Source organism: Heteronotia binoei, chromosome 8 (genome assembly GCF_032191835.1).
Source record: "Heteronotia binoei isolate CCM8104 ecotype False Entrance Well chromosome 8, APGP_CSIRO_Hbin_v1, whole genome shotgun sequence".
Taxonomy (NCBI): domain Eukaryota; kingdom Metazoa; phylum Chordata; class Lepidosauria; order Squamata; family Gekkonidae; genus Heteronotia; species Heteronotia binoei.
The window spans coordinates 73,734,095-73,757,056 of NC_083230.1; the positions used below are offsets into that span (position 1 = coordinate 73,734,095).

At 43.5% G+C, this 22,962-nt stretch overlaps 1 protein-coding gene across 1 annotated transcript in view; it reads right to left on the bottom strand.

The window, feature by feature from the left end:
* The window catches only part of ANKS1B (ankyrin repeat and sterile alpha motif domain containing 1B), an 831,045-nt gene that overhangs the window by 426,812 nt on the left and 381,271 nt on the right, over positions 1 to 22,962 (bottom strand). Inside the window, exons 13-14 of the mRNA XM_060245226.1 lie at positions 9,697 to 10,268; positions 6,935 to 7,007 (exon numbers count right to left, since the gene is read on the bottom strand). Coding sequence (XP_060101209.1) covers positions 6,935 to 7,007; positions 9,697 to 10,268 — 645 coding nt within the window. The remainder of the gene's footprint in view (positions 1 to 6,934; positions 7,008 to 9,696; positions 10,269 to 22,962) is intronic.

Here is a 22,962-nt window from a genome sequence, read left to right on the forward strand (position 1 = left end):
CTGCCTCATGCAAAGTTTGCACGCTATCTAGATAGGTTGATAGATGGTGCTGGGGAAGAGCCAGCAGTCTTGGTTCATATTGGTGCCAATGATATTGGAAAATGTAGTTGTGTGGTCCTGGAGGAACAATTTAGGTTACTGGGCAGAAAGTTAAAGGCCAGGACTTCAAAGGTAGCATTATCAGTAGTGCTTCCAGTTCCAGGTGCAGGGTCAGCTAGACAGTCACAGATCAGGGGTCACAATGTGTGGATGAGAATATGGTGCCGGGAGGGAGGGTTTAGACTTGTTAGGGACTGAGGAACTTTCTGGGACAAGTTAAACCTATACAAAAGAGGCAGGCTTTGCTTGAACCAAAAAGAAACTAAGCTGCTGATGACTAATATAAAAAAGCTATCAGAACAGCTTTTAAGCTAATGGGAGGGGGGGTGCTGACAGGAGCTATAGAGACTCTGGTTGAGGACAAGTCATTCCAAAGGGAACATTGTACAAATACTCTAGGTAATATCGATAGGCATGTAATAGAACTTTGGAAATGATGGCATGATGGTGATTGAGGGCCATGTGTGGCAACTAAGGGGCCAAGGGAGATGAAGGTTACCGGAAAGGGAAACACATTATAGGTGTCTATATGCCAATGCTAGAAATCTCTGAGCCAGGACGGGGGATCTGGAGTGCTTGGTGTTCAATGATAATTTAGATGTAGTAGGTATCTCAGAAACATTGTGGAATGGTGTAACAGCCCCTGCATACCCTTTAATGGAATACATCTACAGACACACAAAGTGCAATGCTTATGTGCATCTGTACCTGCAGAATAATACTGGGCACCTAAGCAATGGGTACCTGCTGTGCATCTGTGTCTAAAAACACAGATATAGACAAATGCTAACCTATAACATGGGCCCTGAGAGGAGATAGAAAAACAGATATGACCATTGTGACATGTGCTACAACCCTATCTCCCCACTGGTAACTATTAGAGGCTGGCTGAGTCCCAGCATTTTTTGGCGTGTGAAAGCTCCCTAAATATATTGCTCTGTGATGCCCTAGGCAGACTCGCAGCCCGCTGCCCCCCACCAGGATGCTGGTCCTTCCCTCTGCTGCTGGCCTGCTCCAGCACTGACAGACAGTGAGAGCGCCACGCAGTTTTAATTGCCAATCAGCTGATCGGTAGGGGGGCACCTTTAGAGAGCCCAGGAGCGGTACTCAACCACCGTTCTGGGCACTGAACCACCGTTCTGGGCACCCCACTGGGGTGGGGAAGGGAGGGAGGAGGAGGCTGGGGAGCAGGCAAACTAGGTGTTTTCCAAGAGGGAAAGGCTGAATTCAGCACCCGCCCTGCCGGTGCCCCAGGCAGCTGCCTAGTTTGCCTAGTGGGTCAGCCGGCCCTGGCTCTGAGTTCTTCCTAACTCTAGCTTTCAGCTCTCCAAGTGTTTCATCCTCTGAATGTAAACAACTCTTGCTGTCTTCCTCTGATAAACAAGTTTTATTATTTTTCTGGAGTTATCAAGGAAAAATTAGAGTACCCAGTATTAAATCAGATCAGTATCAATTGTCCAGCAAATCTTGGGAATCAATGATCAAAGTTGGGAAACTCCCCCCTCCACCACCTTTGTTCAGGAATTCACACATACCACCTAAAATAGTATAGATTCCCATCAGTCTGGCTTCTGCCCAAGCCATGGGACAGTACTACTTGCCCTTGTAGATGACCTCCAGTGGCATCTGGATTGAGTTGGTTTGGTAATACTGATGTTGTTGGACTTGTCTGCTGCGTTTAACATGGTCATCCATCAGTTACTGACCCACCACCTCGCCGATTCAGGGGTCTGCCTTGCAATGGCTTTCCTCTTTCCGTCAAGGTCAGGGACAAAGGGTGGCGATTGGGAGACAATTGTCTCGGAGACACCTGCTTGTCTATGGTGTTTCGGGGGGCAGTGCTCTCCCCAATGTTGTTTAACATCTACATGCGCCCCCTTGCCCAGGTTGTCCAGAGGTATGGGCTGGGGTGCCATCAGTATGAGGATGACACTCAACTCTATCTATTGTTGGATAGCCAGTCTGACTTTGTCTCAGAAAATCAGGACCTGGCACTGCAAGCCATGGCAGGATGGCTCAGGCTGAGTCAACTGAAATTGAATCCGACAAAGACAGAGGTCCCTTGCCTGAATCGCAGTGGTCCTGACAGGGATATTCCCCTACCAGTTTTTGATGGGATGCCACTTGTGAAGGCGCCTAAAGTCAGAAGCCTGGGGGTGCTACTGAAGCCTTTACTGACAATGGAGGCCCAGATAGCGGCTACTGCCAAATCTGTCTTTTATCATCTTAGGCGGGTAAGGCAGTGGGCTCCCTTCCTTGAGTGTGGTGTTTTGGCAACTGTGATCCATGGTCACCTCAAGATTGGACTACTGTAATGTCCTCTACATGGGGCTGCCTTTGTCCCAAATCCAGAAGCTGCAGCTAGTGCAGAATGCTGCAGCCAGACTGCTGCTGGGGCTCTCCATGCGGGAACACATACAGCCTGGGCTGCAAGTGCTGCATTGGCTGCCTGTGGCATACTGGATTCACTACAAAGTGCTGGTTATTACCTTTAAAGCCCTATATGGCCTGGGACCTGCCTACCTTTGGGACCGCCTTTCCCCATATGTTCCCCAGAAGGTACCTTGATCAGAAGCTCAAAATCTGTTATTGATCCCTGGGCCGAGAGACACAAGACCATAGCAAAGCATGTAAGAGCCTTTTCAGTTGCCATACCTTTTTGGTGGAATCAGCTTCCAGAAAAAATCAAAGCCTTGTGGGACCTTGCCCAGTTCCACGAGGCCTGCAAGACCATGCTATTCCATCTTGCATTTGATTGTTAATTGTGGAATCAGATGAAATGATTGCACCACTAAACCTGCTATGCCATCGCCAAAATCACTAGATGTGAAAGGTGCCTATTACGACTATTTGAATGCTGCCTACTTATTTATTTGTATTGTAATAGCACCTAAGTGTTATTTTTTGTCTAATGTTTTTATATCAATGTTGTTTTATTATTATGAACTGTGAGTTGCCATGAGCCTGCTTCGGTGGGGAGGGCGGGATATAAATCAAATAAACTAATTATTTAACTAACATAAAAAGCCATCCTTGCCTGACCCAAGTGTGTTTTGCTTCATGCACCTAGAAAGAGAAAGCAACACCCCTGATCTACACCAGGTCTTTGCTCATGAAAATGCTGGTTGGCTTCATGTACTTTCCTCTCCCTGAGTTTCAGGCTTACCTGCTCTCTGAGACTAGTTGTGTATCACCCATATTTCCTTCCCCCTATCGCACTTATTACTTTATTTTTATCCTAATATTTTGTATGTGTGCTTTAATCTGAGTATATATTCAAATTCTATTATTTTTCTACAGTAAAACTTATTTTCTTTCATACCTGGACTGGCTCTTGGCTTCAATAAAGGGTCTATCAAGGAAAAATCTTAGTAAACACTGATAGTCTGTTCCCGCTCCCTACCTCTTGAAGTCTCTATCTTTTTTGCTAACTTCCCCAATTAAATCAAAGGCAGGAATATTTATTAAAGTTGTCTGGGGATAAAATTGCAACCCAGTAAAAGCTTTTAACTAGACTTCTGAATAAATTTAGCAGTCATGGGATAAGAGATGTGTTCTCTTATGGATTAAAATGCTATCTGGTTAAATGACAGATAGCAAAGAATAGGAATTAGGGATGGGCACAAATCGGGGGAAGGGGTGGTTCATTTCTGTTCATGGTTCATTTGATATCAGGAACCAAACAAACTATGAACCAATGAAACCACAATTTTCCCAAACCATTTGTGGTTCAGGGATTTGTGGTTCATTATGGCTCGGGGAGCGATGGGGAGGCATTTAAACATCACTCCTCCCTTCTCCAGCCAGCCTGCAGTGGCCAAATGACTGGAGGAGGGAGAGGCATTTAAATGTCACCCCCTCTCTTCTCCAGCTCACAAGCTCTCCACTGAATCCTATGGGCCCATAGGATACAATGGAGAGATCAGGCCACAGCTACAGCATGACTCCAGAGAAGGGATCCTAGAGACCCTAACAGAGCCTTTAAAAAAGCTGATCCTGTGGGGAGAGCTCTCCTTGCAGGATCAGCTGCCCAGTTTCAACTAGGCAGTGCAGAAGAGCCAGCAAAGCAGTCAATCTTGCAGGGAGACCTCTCCCAGCAGCTTCAGCTGGGGCTTGGAGGGAAAGCAGTTTAAACTGCCTCCCCTAGCTTCCTCAGGCGTCCTGCAGCCACAAGGTGCCTAGGGAAGCCACGTGGGCAGGAACTGTCCTTGAACCTTCTGAACCTCCCATGGGAGGTTTGGGAAGTTTGGGGACAGTTCGCGGGAGGCATGTTTCTGAACCATTGCTTTGGGAACCACAAATCAGTCTGATTTGTGCACAAATTGTGGGTCATGGTTCTGTTTGTGCCCATGCCTAGTAGGGATCAATGGACAGTTCTCACAACAAAGCAGTGGGGTTCCACAAGGATCGTATTGGGGTTGGCACTATTTATTTATCAGTGATCTGGAACTGGGGGTGAGCAGTGTGGTGGCCAGATTTGCAGATGACACCAGATTATTCAGGATGGTGAAAACCAAGGCTGATTGTGAAGAGCTCCAAGAGGACCTCCACGAACTGAGTACCTGGGCAACAATGCTGCAAATGAAGTTCAGTGTTGGTAAGCATAAAGTGATGCAACTGGGACAAAAAAATCCATCAAGTATAAGCTAATGAGTTACGGACTTGATGGAAGGGAAAAGTGGATAATTCAACTCAACCCAGTGTGCTGCAGCCATGAAAAAGGCAAACTCTGTTAGGGATTGTTAGGAAAAGGATTGAGAATAAAATGGCCAATACTGTAATGCCCTGTATAGATATATGATGTGGTGTCATTTGGAATACCATATATTTATAATATGTATTTATAGTTAGGATTTTTGGCCCCAGTGTGCATTACTTGTGCGCATGGCCACATTGAACCTCATTTGCCACATTGACACCCATTTGCCTAGCCTTGACAGATCCCTTTGGATCTGTTAATTGAGTTAGGTCAATTTCTGAATCCAAGAGTTCAGGTCGTTGAGTTGACTGTTTAGACAGTGGAATTGATCAGATTGGGGAGCTGAGCAGATGAATGGGGGGAATCAAGACAGTGGAGTTGATCAGATTGGGGAGTTGAGCAGATGAAGGGAGGAAGGTTTCTCAGGACAGCAATGGGGACTTTTGGATCTCTGAGTCCCATTTGTGCCTCTTTCCCTTGTCCTTTTTGTGCTCTTTACCTTCCCTGCATTTCTTAGCAGGAGTGGAAGTATCTAGCTCTGATGTCAGGGCCAGGCATTTCAACACTGGCTGATTGGCATGAGACTGAGCAAGGATTGCCTGGGTGAAAGTCAATGTGGAAGGGGTTGATGTCAAGGCATGCCTGGAGTTGTCTTGGGAGGAGGCCATTTTGTGTGCTGGCAGGGCAAACTCCAAGAGTGCTGTGTGGAGTCGAGCTGTATCTTTCTACAGGTCTGTTTAGAGAATTTGGTGCAATGTGGACAGATTTCTGGGCAATGGGATTCCCTGAGGCAAAGGAGATGGAGAGAGTGTCTGTCTGGTGGGGGAATTTTGCTGCCACACTTGGTGCACCTTTTGAATTACCCCCAGAGACTTTCCATGTGGTGGTGCCAGGAAGAAGTTTAGGGGGAAGAAGGGAGGAGAGAGGCTAGGCCCCAGGTCCTCTGAGGAGGGAGGGAAGGGAGAGGGGAGCAGTGGGAGCTGGAAATTCAAAATTAAAGTCACTAAACCACCAAACTTTCCTCCCTCAGGTGTTTGGAGTGAAATCTGAAGAAAGAGTTATGATGAAGATGAAGAGAAGTAGGCTGATGAGGTAAGTACCGACAAGGTTGAGGAAAAAGATCCTATCTGCACAGCAGTCTGAAAAGAAACTGATGGGATCCTCATGCCCTCCCCATGAGCATGTGTGGTGGAGCCCGTGCACATGGCACAGGGAAGAGCGTGAAAATCCTTTTTTCTAGGCTTTGAAGTTACCAATTGGGATCAGCACAGGCCATTATAACCTGTAGGTGTGAATGAACAGAGCCCACAAAGAAGATTCAGTGTTAATGTCAGATGGCTATCTAGCCTCTGCTTAAAAACCTCCAAGGGAGGACAGCCCATCACCTCCCAAGGAAGTCTCTTCCACTGAGGAACTGCTCTGTCAGGAAGTTCCTCCTAAAGTTTAGCCAAAAATTATTTTGATTTAATTTCAACCCATTGGTTCTGGTCTACTTTAAAAGTTTCCCTGCTCCCACTAATTTATGCTCTGCATTCCATCTGCCTAGTCCCAAAATGACAATTCTTCCTAACCAGTCTCTCAATTGTCACTTCTTCCAACAGTTCTCGACATAAGATTTCCATTATAATGCAGATTTTAAAAGTTTAGAATTTGCATGATTGTTTTAAAGCAGTGATCATGTGCCATCATCAAATTTAGATTTTTCTACTGTTTCCACTAATATTCTTCAGTAGCTAATATGGAAACTTTCTTGGATTATTTTAATTCCCCTTTTTATGAGCAATATATATTTATGCAGAAAAGGACAGGCAGTTTGACATGACCAAGAGGTTTTCATATTGAACTTTCTGCCTACAAATAAAATATAAGCCATACAAAAAGGTGTTGTGGCCCTGTAAACCACTCTGAAGTCAATGGAACTTCCAAGCAAACATGCACAAGAATAAGCTTCCAATTTTGTGCAGTTGTGCTTCCAATTTTGTGCCCAAAAGCAATGCATGTGATTTATGAAATTAACAGTGATCAAAACAAGGATGATGCAGTCCCAGTATATTGGCATATTTTATTATCTTCCTAGCTATTACAGAAGTTTGTTAATTAAATAATACCGAAGAAAATAAAATATCTCTTTCTTACTTGCAATGCCGTCACTAATCTCGCCTAGCCCAGTGCTAATGCCAGCATCTATGGAACTCATTATTTTATCAATCTGCAAGAGAGAAAGCAAGGAAATTATTCAACTCCATTATTATACATTTACAAGCACAAAATCATAGTAATTGCTTTTGTTATTTAAATGACAATAGTACAATCAAGAGCACCACAAAGGAAAAAAAGGCCAAGTCTAAGTTGGTCCTCTTCAGTTTCATTTGCATGAACAATAATCTAAAGTGCCCTTTGTATCTGTATATGCATGCACCTAATTCAAGGTTTAAGGTGGGTTGATATCACATTATCACTAGGGTATACTAATAAAGAGCCCCATGGCGCAAAGTGGTAAAGCTGCAGTACTGCAGTCCTAAGCTCTGCTCACGACCTGAGTTCGATCCCAGTGGAAGCTGGTTCAGATAGCCGGCTCCAGGTTGACTTAGCCTTCCATCCTTCCGAGGTCGGTAAAATGAGTACCCAGTTTGCTGGGGGGAAAGTGTAGATGACTGGGGAAGGCAATGGCAAACCACCCTATAAAAAGTCTGCCATGAAAACGTGAAAGCAATGTCACCCCAGAGTCGAAAACAACTGGTGCTTGCACAGGGGACTACCTTTATCTTTAAGATAGTAACAACAACCAAAAATCTCAAAATGGAGCTATGTTAACAGAACAGAAATACTTGGCTAAGATCAGGTTCTGGGGCTCTGGACAAAGACTGTAAGTGAATACAAGCTTCATATAACATGTATATGTTTTAAGGGGTAGAATTTAGGTCAGGCCTGCCCTATCCAGTTAATTTAAAGGGTAGGCCCTGACCCCATATTATTATTACCCTGGGATTTCATTTCCTTTTGTTTGTGTTAGACCAAAATAAAACAAAATCACATATAGAAAACTGCAGCTTATTATTTACTTTTAAACAAATGATCATATGCAAACACATTATATAGATGTCACAGTTACCGGCTCTGCCCATATTTGTAGTTCTTGTTTTGTGTGTGTGACATCTTGTATCAGGTGGGTCATAGCAGGTTGACAACCATGGCCTAATATCACTTGTGGGAGCCATCTTCTTCTAGAGTAAGAATTCCACCTCATCTATACTCTAACTGGTATATATATAGGCCCCAATCTCCTTTCCTTCTTATCAGGTCACTGTCGAACATAAGGCATACGTGCTTTACAAAGACCACATTTTCAGAAAGCTTTGTTCCACCTAAAGTCATTATGCTTGCACATTTTTCACTTATATTGTCCCTTGTTATAGAGAGACAGTGGAATTAACTTCCACAGGAAAAATTGGAACTTGGAGAATTAACTAGATATCCTTGAGTCTAGAAATGGCAGTCTTGAGGACCATTTAGGGATGCCAAGTCCTATGTTGCTCTTGGCAGGGGAATCCTAGAGCCTCTTCTGGAGTGTTCTGCCATGTGTACAAAGCACAATGACATCACCCAGAAGTGATGTCATTGCATTGCAAATAGTGCATGGGACACTCTAAGTTTTGGGCAAAAATTCTAGTTTTTAGCTACAAAACCATAGTTTGCCCCAAAACCAGAACATCATTGTGCAACGTCACTTGTGCTATGATGTCATTTCCAGGTGACATCATCACATCAGGGACTCACACAACAACATCCCTGTTAAGGGGTGGGCTTCGGGCCAGCCAGCTTCAGCGCCCCACAGACCAGTGGATTCCCTAGCTGGACCAGGGGCCTGACAACCCTAAGACCATTAGTAGACTTTCACCTGAAAACCACAACATGAAACAGACTACATGAAGATACCAGAATTCTCTGTGGGGATAGTAACTTCCATTATGCTTGCGGCACTGCAGCAAAAAACTCTTGATATTGAGCCCCAACATCCACCAGCTATGTGGTATGGCACAATATATATACTCAAGAGGATTTTTCACTGGTATATTTAAACTTTTATTTTCCAAATAAATTAAGGACTTGTGTAGCAGTTTAAAGAACTAAACTTTCCCTTGAAGCTAAAATGACCAAATAGAAGCTTTGGTCGCATTATGAGAAGAGTATCGGGAAAGGACAACGATATCAGGAAAAGTTGAACACAGCAGGAGAAGAGGAAGATGGGTTGACTCAATCAATCCAACATGAGATGGATTGATTCAATCAAGAAAGCAATGGCTCTCAGTTCGCAAGACCTGAGCAGGGCCGTTAACAGGGAGATCATTAATTCACAGGGTTACCATAAATCAGAAGTGACTTGACAATATTTAATACACACAGACAGACAGTAAGGGATTTGAGTTTTTCATAGCAGCAACTCCCTGTACTACACAAAAAATTATAGTTGACCTTCTGAGTAATGAAAACTGTTAGAAACAAATAACTTCTGAAACTCTCCCAAATTTCAGAAGGACTTGACAAGTGATGAGGAAGGCTGCTAACTGAAAACAGGAAATGACCCAAAAATAAAAAGCCCCATCATGCATAGGGAATTTGCCAAGCAGTAATCTTAATTTTGATCCAAAGGTTAGGATTGCCAACCTCCATTTGGGGCCTGGAGAACTTCCAGAATTACAACTGACAACAGAAATTAATTCTTCTGGAGAAAATTACTGCTTTGAAAGGTGGACTCTATGGCATTATAGCATACTGAGGTCCTTCCCCTTTCCAAACCCTGTCCTTCTCAGGCTCTACCCCCAAATCTTCAGGAATTTCCCAGCCTGGAGTTGGCAGTGCTAAATTCTTATACTTTATGTATGTACAAAAAGGCTTACTTCTTCCCATTCTGAAGTAAACGAAGGTGTTCTTTCAGAATTTTCTCTAGAGCTTTTTGGGTCTGCTGTAGATTCATTCCACTTTCTTCTTGCTTTTTGCTCATTAGGTGGATGGGAAATGAGGTTCGAGTCTGATTTTGAAACATATTTGGATAAATGCATATCAAGCAGTGTCTTTGGCAAAGATCGTATCCTCCCGAGTGTGCAAGCACGTTCCACAAACCCTGCAGCATTAACAACCCACTGATCCCCAGTTCTTGTGATACTGGCAAGTGTATTTGCTTCAATTATACTACTTTTAGAAGGAAATATAGTTCTGCTTAAAACTGGTGGCTTTTCCTTTTTCACTGGGGGATCTGTGCTGTTGTCTTGCTGTAGTTGCACTGGATTAAAAATACTCCTGTTCAAACTATTTTTGTTGCGCAATTCATTAACAGAGTTGGTTTTCCTGTATAACTGAAGTGGATTTTCAGGTGGGTCACAAACGGGTGATGATCCATGAAGTAGGCCAGCAAATTGCTCAGAAGGATTTGCTTCAAGAAGGTCACTTTCAATGGATGTTTGCTGGGTTTCTGTAAAACAAAAGGTTTCTTTCTGTTTATGATTGTAATTAAAAACTCTTTTATTTATTCAAACATTTTTACCTTTTTCTGTGCTGCAGGATGGCTTACAAGCAGAAAAACTACCAACAGTGCTGCATAATTACAGCAAAGCAGTAAGACAAAAATGATAAAGAGTCCCCTACTACCATTCCCATACTTACTGGTCAAACAACTTCAACTAAGAATTCCACTTCATGGACCACCAGAGGCATGCCTATATAATAGTTAGATTTGAGTCCAGTAGCACCTTCAAGACCAACAAGGTTTTTGGGGTATGAGCTTTTGAGAGTCAAAGCTCCCCTTGTCAGATATTTGTATCTGATGAGGCATGCTTTGACACTAAAAAGAACATGCCCCGAAAACCTTCTTGGTCATGAAAGTGCTACTGGATTCAAATCTGGTATTTTACTGCAGACCAACATAGCTACCCTCTTGCCTATACAACTCAGCCCTTCTGAACCTAAGGAAGGCGGCCACTCTTCCCACAATCTCTAGAAGACCTTCAAACAGTAGTAGCCCTGCTTGCCCCCAAGGCTTATGGGATGGACCAACAGCACAGTTGGGATGACAACTGGAGTTGTTGCATGGGTTCATATGGGCGGAGATGATCTTTTAGATAGGAAGGACCAAGATGATGAAAGGGTTAAAATGTTGAATCCTGCCCCCTGAATTGATACAGAAGCAAAATGGCAGCCAATACAAACATGTTAGGAATGCCAGTAGGGGTCAGTCACAAGAAACTGCCATGACTTCCAGGCACACACAGAGAAACACAGAAATACAAAAATACAGAACAAAAAAGAAAACAAAAGATCAATATGGACAAAATGCTTAACCCTGTTAGCAGCATTTCTGAAAGAAAAAGAAAAGCAGACATATCGGTTTTAACAGAGGAATATCTTTAACATATTATTTTATATACATGGAAACAAGTCTGTCAACCAAAGAAAAAATGGAACACTTCCTGCATATTTTTATCTTGAGTATCATCTGGGGATGGTGCTGGACTCTGATCTGCTCCTACCTGTGAAGCTGTCTGCATAGTCGCACCAGCTGGGGGCCCAGTCTCAATGCGGCCTAGAGTTGCCAGGTCTGTGTTGGAAAATGTCTGAAGACTTTGGGGTGGAGTCATGACAGGGGGAAGAGCCTCAGTATGGTACAATGCCATGAAGTGCACCTTTCAAAGCAGCCATCTTCTCCAGGGGAGCTGATCTCTGCCAGCTGGAGATCAGTTGTAAAAGCAGGAGATCTCCAGGCTCCACCTAGAGACTGGCAACCCTACCAGGCAGCCCCAATAAAGAGTTAGCACCAACAGCCACAAAGAAGGCCAGACTAGGTCCAGAAATAGTCATGCGTACAACCTACCCCAGCCAGGCTTAGAGCACAGCCAATGGATGAGTTGCAGGAGGAGGAGGGAAAGCTGCAGCCTTACACGGAGAAAGTAGGAGGAGAAAGAAATCACCACTCCTCATGAATAGGCCAGGTGTGGTTGGGGCAAACACCGCTCTCCAGGAATAGGCCAAGTATTGCTAGGGAGCTGGTGATTAGCAGGAGGGGATGAAGGGTGGAGCTAGGCACCCTTCTCTTTAAAAAGGGATCCTTTAAGAGGTCAAGGAGGGAGGAAGGCCACAGCTCTGGGTTTGAAAAAAACTGTTATCCTTGGACAGAGAAGGGATCAGTTGAAGCAACATTTTTCCCAGTCTGAGACTTGCCAACAGAAATCACCAAGGGCTGACTAAAGAGCTGGGGCAGGAAAGTCTCACAAGGAGATCAACTGGTTTGATAGGACAAATTATAAAATAAAACATAACATTCTAGAAAAGAGAAGGTATCTTTTAGATTTGTGTTGTCTCCTTCTAAAGAACCAAGAATTCTTTCTTAACCACATAAAAACTCCATTGGGCAGGGTAGCCTGAAAAAAATAATATGCCCATAGCCACTCAATCATCATTACAGCTGGACAGACATCTGAAGTTAGGTTCTCACTGTGGCAGGACTTTCCTTTTATATATTTCAAAAACACTTTTTTTTGTACCCTCAGTTACCCAAAGAACCTGCAGTTCTCAGGTTCCCATCAGCTTAATCATAACATTCTTTTGGGCCAAGATCATGTTTTTAAGGCTAAGATTGTCCTCAGATATCTCTAATACTACTGATCTACTTTTCTTGCAGCTAACTGAAGGCCTAAAGGCTATAAGCAATATAAATGGCTTAAATCCCTCATGGGCTGTCTTCGTAAGAGACCCAACCAAAATTTTTCTGCAACACTCACATCCAGCACTTTTTGCCAATGTAACTTGTTGGCTTTCCAGACATTTTTTCAAAGTGGTAGTACCGCTCTTAAAAAGTCAGTGTATCTTTCCAATTACCACCCAGTCTCAAGTCTCTCGTTTCTGGGTAAGGTAATTGAGATAGCGGTGGCACAGCTGCTCTAGAACTTCCTGGAGGACACATTGGCACTGGACCCAATGCAGTCTGGCTTCTGCCCTGGCCGTGGGATGGAGATGTGACACAGACAATCTCCACAAACAGCTGGATTGAGGCAGGTTGGTGCTGCTATTATTGTTTAATCTTACAGCAGCATTTGATGCAGTTGATCATGATTTTCTGACTCACTGCCTCACTAACAGGAATATGTGGGGTGTTCTTGAAGTGGCTTACCTCATTTCTTCATGTTTGGGAACAGAGGGTGGTGCTAGGAGACAGGGTATCAGGCACCCTTTAGTATGTGGGGTCCCTCAGGGGGCAATTCTCTCTCCAATGTTGTTTAAAATCTCTATCTGCCCCCTTGCTCAACTAGTGTGGCGTTTCAGGCTGGAGTATTACCAGCTATATCTGATGATGGATGGCCAACCAGGTACTGCCCTAGTGAATTTGGTGGAGAAATTGGAAGCTGTGGTGGGAAGGTTGAACACAACTGGCTGAGACTGTATCCTGCTCAAACAGAAGTTCTGTGGTTGGGTGGGGGAGATTCAGGTATGGGGTTCTTGGGAGTGCCCTTAATACTGGCACTAACTATGAAGAGCCTGTGTGAGGACTCAGATGCCTGCCTATTAATGGAAACAAATGTTGCCAGACTGGCATTTTTCCAGCTTCACCAGGTCAGGGAACTGGCTCCCTACCTATCTTGCCCTGACCTTGCCACAGTAATCCATGCAACAGTCATCTCCAGATTAGAAAACTGTAACTTGCTGTATGCATGGCTACCCTTGAAATTGACCCAGAAACTCCAACTGGTCCAGAATGCAGCAGTAAAAGTCCTTACAGGGACCACACAAATGGCAAATATTCAACCTGTTCTGTGTGAGCTGCACTGCTTCCAGGTACAGAACTAGATCAGGTTCAAGGTTTTGGTGCTAACCGTTAAGGCTCTAAACAGTTTGGGACCCATGTATCTCTGGAACTGGCTCTCCTGATTTACTCCCCAAAGAGCACTGCATTCTACAGATAAGAATTTATTGGTGATTCCTGGCCCGGGAGACATTCGGCTGGCTGTTGTCAACCAGAGCCAGGGCATTTTTGGTCCTGGCTCCAATCTGGTGGAACTCTCTGCCAAACAGTGTTCATGCCCTGTAGGACTCAATGCATTCACAGGGCCTATAAGGCACAGATGTTCCATCAGGCATTTGATTGAGGACAGTGATGGCTCCCATCTGGTCTGGCACATCTGTTTTGACACTCCTGTTTCTCACCTCCCCATCAGGGGAACAGGACAATTGGAAGCTCCTTAGTGCCATCTAATTAGGCTAATTGTTGTATCCATTGTAATTTTTTTTACTGCTTTTAATTGTGTATTTAATTTATGACAACGTCTTACCCTGAGCCCTGTTTACAAGGGAGGGTGGTCTAGAAATGTAAATAAATAAATAAATAAAGTGTGATTCCCCTCCTTCACATATACATTTCTCAGGTTCTTTCCCATCCATTAAAACAACATGTGTGGTAGGGAATCACAACAGGAATAAAATGATCAGTCTATTAATTTGATATTTTTCTATAAGCATATTTGTTCAAAATATATATAAATTAATATTTATATTACAGCATATTCAAAAGTATACACCCATAATAGAACTTTGCTATGACAGCATTTAAAATACAAAACATTTGAACGGATATTTGTTTATTTAGAATTACTATGTGTGTTTTAGTCTGGATTTTTGCATATTATGCCAACCTGTGGAAAACCGCCAAAAAGCAGTTTACATTTGCGACGCAAAAGCCCCAGGGCTACGCGGCTCTTCCTGGTGCTGCGCAGCAGTTTGTGCGAAATCCGCACAGACGCAGCGTGGCGAAGAGGGACGTCGCTCCGGGGTAAGGTAAGTGGGAAAACGGCCTTTGTCTAAAGTGTAAAAGAGCTTTAGCTCTGACCCTATTCCATTTGTTTATAATCCAATAATGAAAGAAAAATTACAGAATGAAAAAAAAAATCCTATTAAACCATCTGTGATGTGTTGCTGATCTCAGGCCCACTAACAGAGCTTTTTTTTTGAAAGTTTTAATTGTGAAAAGGTTTCTTAAAATGCTAATATGCAAAACCAATAATATATATTCAACATGGGTCTTTTAACTCAACATAAATAGGTTTGCTGTTGCCTCATAGCCTTTAGCTGCTATTTTTAAGTGCCCTATGTGAAAACAAAGTGGTTTACAAGACCAAAGCATTTTTAAATCAAGGACAGTTTATATGATGTTGCAGTACACAAATACCCCCACACACAAGCATCTCCCCCCCCCCCCACAAGCATGTATGTTTTTGCATCTCATTTCCCAATGTGTACAACTGAATAGATGCATCATCTAAAAATCCATACTCCAGAAATATGGGCCAGACATGGCAGAATTAGCAGCAATTTTCTTTAAAATCAAATTTATGGAAGCCAAATTATTCATACCTATATAACAAAGATGTGTATTTCAAAACAAGGATAAGTTCATGAAATGTATAGTATCTGGGGGGGGAGGAAACCTTAGTAAATCAGTTATATCTCATGCATTATATCAATGCTAAGCACTGTGGTTGCCATAGCAAGAAATTCTAGTGTAGAGTAAAATCTCCTGCTTGGAATGTGTGCCATAACTATGGTAACAAAAGTATTGTAATACCTGTGCAACTAATCTATATAAATTCTACCTATGTTTTATCCAGAAGGAAATGTTAGTGATATCCTGAAGGTATCATCAGCAGTAATTGCCACATTATCACTGGAATGAATAGGAATAGATAATGGTGAGAACGGCAGACTATTCAGCAAGCCTTGGTCACACTTTATCAATATGATGTTTGCAGAAAAGGGGGACTCCCATATAATAATACTGCAAGGCAAATGACGCCTTGCTACTTGTTTGCTTTTTATGCACCAATACATGGAAATATTTTGTATCAATGAAATCATATTTACATGGCAACATCATAAAAGAATAATAAAGGCATTAAAAACAGAACAAACATTCATACTGTCTTAATTGTAAAATGTAAATGTTCACATACAAAATCACAGAAAAGTATATAGAGCAAACTAAAAAAAATGGTTCAGAATACATAGCAGCTTTTCTCACTTTAAAGGACATTGCATGTTGCACAGGAGATCTCCTGATGAAAAATAGTTGTATAGAAGACAATGTTAAATTTATATTAAGGACCTTGGACAGAGCCATGACAAGCCTGTACTCTTTTTCACTGAAAGTGAAATTAATATGTTTAATTCCAATACACCCATATTTTCTATTATATTTTTAAAGGCTTTTTTGTCAGGTGCAATCAATTTTGATTTGTTCTACAAATCACTCTTAGAAGAAACTTAACATTCAATAAACTCATTTAATAGATAAAAGGACCTCAAATCCATTATTGCTGACAAACTCAAATAGGTAGTTATATTAAATTAGATGCATTCCTTGAGAGCTGAATCAAGAAATGACATTTCAGTTCAGGAGCTGTTGATCTAAATATTGAAGCATTTTAGCTTCAGACATTAAGGACCCCTTCCACCTTTCCCTAATATACCATGTATCCTTAGATTTTTCTAATGAAACCTACTTCACTGAACAAAATAGGAATCAATTGCACCTTAGTTTTATTCAGAACATAAGCTTTCATGTGCTTTAAGCACACTTTATCAGATGAGGAATCCAGCACAGTGAGCAGAGCCACACATAGCTGGTAGGCAGTGGCTCAGAATGCAAAATGGTACAGATTTAAGATCCAGTGACCGAATAGTAAAATTATCTGGTAGGCAGGGGTTTAGAATGTAAAATGGAACAAATATAAGATCCAATGACAGAATAGTAAAATTAACAAATTGAGCAAACCTTTGATCTGAGTAGCACGAGCATGCGAAAGCAACAAAACAGTACTATGTCAAAATGTGAGAGTGTCTGTTAATGACTCTATTGTTATAAACCTGGGCCAACAGGAAAGAATTTCTATCTCAGAATTTTTCCCATCCAACTAATTTACCTTTTTAACATGCAACATACATATAGTTTGTCATTAGGAGAAAAATACATTAAAATATAGTGGGAGATGGGTTCAATATATGTAATGGGATAAGCAACCAAAGTCCCTGTTTGAGTGTGTCAATACAGCTAAAAGAGAAATACATTGGATAGTGATGTTCTTGTCCACCTAATTTATTTTTAACATGTAAACATCATTCTAGTTTGCCATAGGAAAAAAGAATACAATAAAATATAGTGAAAATGGGTAAAGTATATGAAATGAGATAAACAGCCAATATCCCTATTTTGAGTAAGTCAATACAAAAAAATATTCTGATTAGGGTTGCCAATCCCCAGGTGGGGGCAGGGGATCCCCCAGTTTGGAGGCCCTCTTCCCACTTCAGGGTCATCAGAAAGCGGGGGGGGGGGGGGGGAATGTCTGCTGGGAACTATTATTCCCTATGGGGATTTATTCCCATAGAAAATAATGGAGAATTGATCCATGGGTATCTGGGGCTCTGGGAGGGCTGTTTTTTGAGGTAGAGGCACCGCATTTTCAGTACAGCATCTAGAGCCTCTCCCCAAAATATCCCCCAAGTTTCAAAACGATTGGACCAGGGGGTCCAAGTCTATGAGCCCCCAAAAAGGTGCCCCTATCCTTCATTATTTCCTATGGAAGGAAGGCATTGAAAAGGTGTGTGGTTCCTTTAAATGTGATGGCCAGCAGAAGCAGCAGAAGAACAGTCTGAAGACAACCTGGATGCACCCACGGTCCAAGCATTGGCACCTTATCGACTACATTCTGGTGCGCCAGAGAGACCTTCGAGATGTCTTACACACCCGAGTAATGCCCAGCGCAGAATGTCATACGGATCATCGTCTTGTACGCTGCAATCTCCGTCTTCACTTTAAACCCACACCCAGGAGAGGAGGTATCCCTCGGAGGAAGTTTCAGGTTGGCAGCCTCCAGTCAGCCGAAGTTAAAGCTGCCTTCCAGGCAAAACTCCAGTCAAGAATTGAGGACCTCAGTTGCCCCACAGACCCTTCTCCAGAAGCACTCTGGGAACACCTAAAAACTACCGTCCTGCAGATCTCTGAAGAAGTCCTCGGGTTCTCCACAAGGAAGAACAAGGACTGGTTTGATGAGAACAATCAAGAGATCCAAGAATTACTGGCAAAAAAGAGATCTGCCTACCAAGCACATCTTGCTCAGCCCTCCTGTCCTGGGAAAAAAGCAACCTTTCGCGCTGCATGTAGCAACCTCCAGCGCAAGCTTCGAGACATTCAGAACGAGTGGTGGACCAAGCTTGCAGAGAGAACCCAGCTGTGTGCAGACACTTGTGATTTAAGAGGGTTCTACGAAGCCCTGAAGGCAGTATATGGTCCATCATATCAGGCTCAGAGTCCCTTGCATAGTGCAGACGGCCAAGTGCTCCTCACAGACAAGGCATCCATACTGAACCGGTGGTCAGAGTATTTTCAGGTTCTCTTCAGTGCCAACCGCGTAGTTCAAGATTCAGCAATCCACCTCACCCCACTTCAACCGGTGAAAACAGAGTTGGATGAGATCCCCACCCTAGAAGAGACTGTTAAAGCCATCAAGCAACTGAAAAGTGGCAAGGCAGCAGGAGTTGATGGAATTCCACCAGAGATCTGGAAGCATGGGGGCACAGTACTACATAGCTCACTTCACAAAGTACTTGTCACCTGCTGGGAACAAGGCAAATTACCACAGGACTTTCGCGATGCAATCATCATCACCCTATACAAGAACAAAGGGGAAAAGTCAGACTGCTCCAACTACCGGGGGATAACCCTGCTCTCCATCGCAGGCAAAATCCTTGCCAGAATACTCCTGAACAGACTGGTGCCCACCATTGCAGAAGAACTCCTCCCAGAGAGCCAGTGCGGCTTCAGAGCTAACAGGAGCACCACCGACATGGTATTTGTTCTCAGGCAGCTCCAAGAGAAATGCAGGGAACAGAACAAGGGTCTGTATGTGACTTTTGTCGACCTTACCAAAGCTTTCGATACCGTTAGCAGGAAAGGCCTGTGGCAAATCTTGGAACGTTTAGGATGTCCCCCAAGGTTCCTCAGCATGATCATCCAGCTACACGAAGACCAGCGAGGCCAAGTCAGACACTGCAACGACCTCTCGGAGCCCTTCCCAATAGGCACAGGTGTAAAGCAAGGCTGCGTTCTCGCGCCAACTCTCTTTACGATCTTCTTTAGCATGATGCTTCAAAGAGCCGCAGTAGATCTAGATGAGGACGATGGTGTCTACATCCGCTATCGCACCGATGGCAGCCTGTTCAACCTGAGGCGACTAAAGGCACACTCCAAGACAATGGAAAAACTCATCCGAGAGCTACTGTTTGCTGATGATGCTGCACTCGTCTCCCACTCGGTATCAGCTCTGCAGCATATGACGTCCTGCTTTGCAGAGGCTGCCAAGCTATTCGGCCTAGAAGTTAGTCTGAAGAAGACAGAAGTTCTCCACCAGCCTGCACCCCAGGAAGATTATCACCCTCCCTGCATCACTGTGGGTGAATCAGTTCTGAAGACAGTCCAGCAGTTCAGCTACCTGGGGTGCATCATCTCCTCAGATGCCAAGATCGACAAGGAGATTGACAACAGGCTGGCAAAGGCAAACCGTGCATTTGGCCGACTGCACAAAAGAGTGTGGAGCAACAAGCATCTGAAAAAAGGCACAAAGATCAATGTTTACAAAGCGGTTGTGATGACAACCCTCATCTATGGCTCCGAATCGTGGGTTTTATACCGTCATCACCTGCGACTCCTTGAGCGCTTTCATCAGCGCTGCCTTCGCACCATCCTCAACATCCACTGGAGTGACTTTGTGACCAACACTGAAGTCCTCAAGCGGGCAGAGGTTACCAGCATCGAGGCACTGCTGTTGAAGACGCAGCTGCGCTGGGCAGGGCATATTTCTAGGATGGAAAACCACCGCCTTCCCAAGATTGCCCTGTATGGCGAACTCTCCACCGGCCATCGAAATAGAGGGGCACCAAAGAAGAGGTACAAGGACTCCTTGAAGAAATCCCTTAGCACCTGTCACATCAACCATCACCAGTGGTCTGACCTAGCCTCAGATCGCAAAGCATGGAGGCACACCATCCACCAGGCTGTCTCTTCCTTTGAGAACACACGCATAGCTGGTCTTGAGGACAAAAGGAGATTGAGGAAGAATCGCACTGCTACAGGACCAACCCTAAATCAGACTTTTCCCTGCAGCCGCTGTGGCCGGACCTGCCTGTCCCACATTGGTCTTGTCAGCCACCAGCGAGCCTGCAGCAAACGTGGACTATTGCACCCTTCTTAAATCTTCGTTCGCGAAGCCAAGCCGAGAGAGAGATGGCCAGAACTCCCTTTGGAGTTCAATTATGCTTGTCACAGCCTTAATCTTGGCTCCACCCCCAAAGTCTCCTGGCTCCACCCCCAAGGTCCCCAGATATTTCTTAAATTGGACTTGGCAACCCTAATTCTGATACACTATTCTAAAAGAGAAACACATTGGAATACTGTGGATAACTATACTCAGTGAGAGTGGGTTTAGCATCTGTAATGAGATAAAAAACCAATATCCCTGTTCAGTCCTGGGGAGGAGTTTGTTCCAAGTTTCATAATAATTTGTAATTCAGCAATTTCTCTCTCCATTCTGTTCTTCAAGTTCCTTTGCAGTAAAACAGCTATTTTGAGGTCACCCATTGAATGCTTTTTTTATCTCATTACAGATGCTAAACCCACTCTCACTGAGTAGAGGCCTAGAGTCAAGTCAGGGTCAGTGATCCCCCCATCAAGTCCCCCATCAAGTCTTTCTGGCCCTCCACTTGTATAATCTAATAGCAAAGTTAGACAAATCTGAGGATACTTAAATCTGGTGACTAAAGCTATGAACAGACAAGATAGATCTTTCTACAAACCTGAAAGTCACCCCAGGTTTGCAGAAAAATCTGAAATCTTTTTTTTAAAAAAACCACTTAAAAAAAAAAACCCCAAATGATAAAAGGAGAACCTGTAGTTTTAAAAATTGAAACCTTCAGGGGCTGTTGCTACACAACCAGGGGTCATTTTGTAGAAAAATAGATGGTGGAGCTCATCCAGGGATTGTTATGCAGCTGCATATACTATTCAATGAACAAGGAGGTGGAACTCTCAGGAGGAGGAGGTGGAACTCTCAGAAAGGTTCAGGAGCTGTGCTCCTGTGAGCTCCCACTGAATCTGAGGCCTGTACACAACTACTGCATTTTAGGCTAGGTTGCTCTCAGTGAAAGGCAGGGGGAGGAAACAGGGCCCTTTCCAGGCTCATTTTGCCCTTTGAGGTAGAACTTTTCAGGGCCATACCTGGCAGTAACCACTGGGTGACTTGATACCATCTGACTTGTATAACGCACCTAAGCCTGGCTGCTTGCTTCTGTTCAATAATAGCCACCCTATGAAAGCCTAACTATACCCTATGGTATAGTTATTAGAGCTTCAAAGTAGGAGAGAAAGGGAAAAGGTTTACCATGCAACCATGACAGAGCTGTAGTTTTCCTAGGTAGAGGTGGCTGGGGGAGAGGGAAATGTGGCAATGGAGAGACAGATAAAGGTAGGTTGACTGTTTGGTGGGGAAAGAGGAGAGGCTATGGGGGCTTTCAAACAAGAGAAAAAGGAAATAGTGGGGGAGGGAAAATAAGATGTCCCCCACAAGTCCTCGTGGGTTCCCACTTGTACCTACTATTCTGCATTCAAAGAGGCCCCAAGGCAATACAAATACTCTGTATCGGTCCTCTATAACCTGCCTATAAGCCGTCCAGAGGAACTTGTTAGGAACTAAAAAAAACAGAAAGCTGATCCAGATGGATAATTGGTCTGATTAAGCAGGGCACCTATTCATAACCCTACCTATGTGCTTTTGCCTGGCTGTTTTATTCCATGGATAAGTTTAGATGAAGTAACCCAGGCAGCACAACAAACAGCAATCTCAGTTCTGGCAGAACTGTTTTGCATTCAAATGTCTTGCATAAATAGCTATAAGAACACATCTTCAATTCAGAAATAAGACGCTATTGTAGAATAAGAAGCTATTGTAGTTCTTAAATTCTATTACTGTTCCCAATTATCTTTGTTCTGATTCAGAGTATGTAACTTTGACAGACACCTGGTTCTTTTATTTTTGATTCTGTGAAGGTGAACTGCTAGCTCTGACAAATTCCTCCAGCACATTAAACATGAAGGAGGATTGATGAGGTAGCATGTTGACTGGATTAATGATAATCAATAAATTATTAAAAAAAAAACAAAATTCAAATGATTCAAATAGCATATCATTTCCTTTAAACAAATTGGTAAATGGACAATCTGGTACTGAAATGCTATTTCAATGGAATTGGCTTCCAACAAACATGCTCTAAATCTCAAGTTTCTGTAGGATTACCCCGGTCCTCTTTCTGGAAGTCTTTGGTGTGTGTGCTGTGATGACATCAGCAGGAAGTGACATCATTCCATCAGGCACGTAGTGCAGGGGACACGCTATTATCCGGGGGGGAAACTGTATGGCCACCAAATGCTAGACCGTCCCCTGCGCAATGATGTCATCTCCAGGTGATGTCATCATACTGGGCATGTTGGGTGCATGGGAGTTGTTCAGGGGCAGAGCTCCCCAATGGCCAGCTCCATGGCAGTGGATTGGAGGCCACAAAACTGGGGAGGGGGGAACCCACGTCCATTGGAGGGACAGGAACCTTATTTGTCTGTGCTGTCAAAGTGAGCAGAGCTGCTCTTCATGGTTCTGTATGTTCACCCCCAGAGAGATGATGATGATCATCATCATCACCTCAACTTGATTAATTGCCCCATCCTGGCCGAAGCTGAGCTCTAGGCAATGTACAACAATAAAAATATACAATTATCATTAAAATCAATTTCTAAAACAGGTGTTTTGAGTGACAGGGCCCAAATGTAAAAGCTGACCATATATGGCTTCTTCTAGGATATGTGTCCCTTTAACACGTATTGGTACCTGATGTTCCCTGGCAAAAATTGGCATCTATATAAGAATGGGAGGCTTCAGAGAATCACTGCATACACCAACAACCAGCACCACTATGGTAGTTGGAGCTTCACTGGGATCAGGAGATACTCGGAGCGAATATGCAGAAGGCTTTTGTGCTCTGAAGTGTGCCCCAAGTGGCAAGGACTGTACATTTGGGTCTTGGGA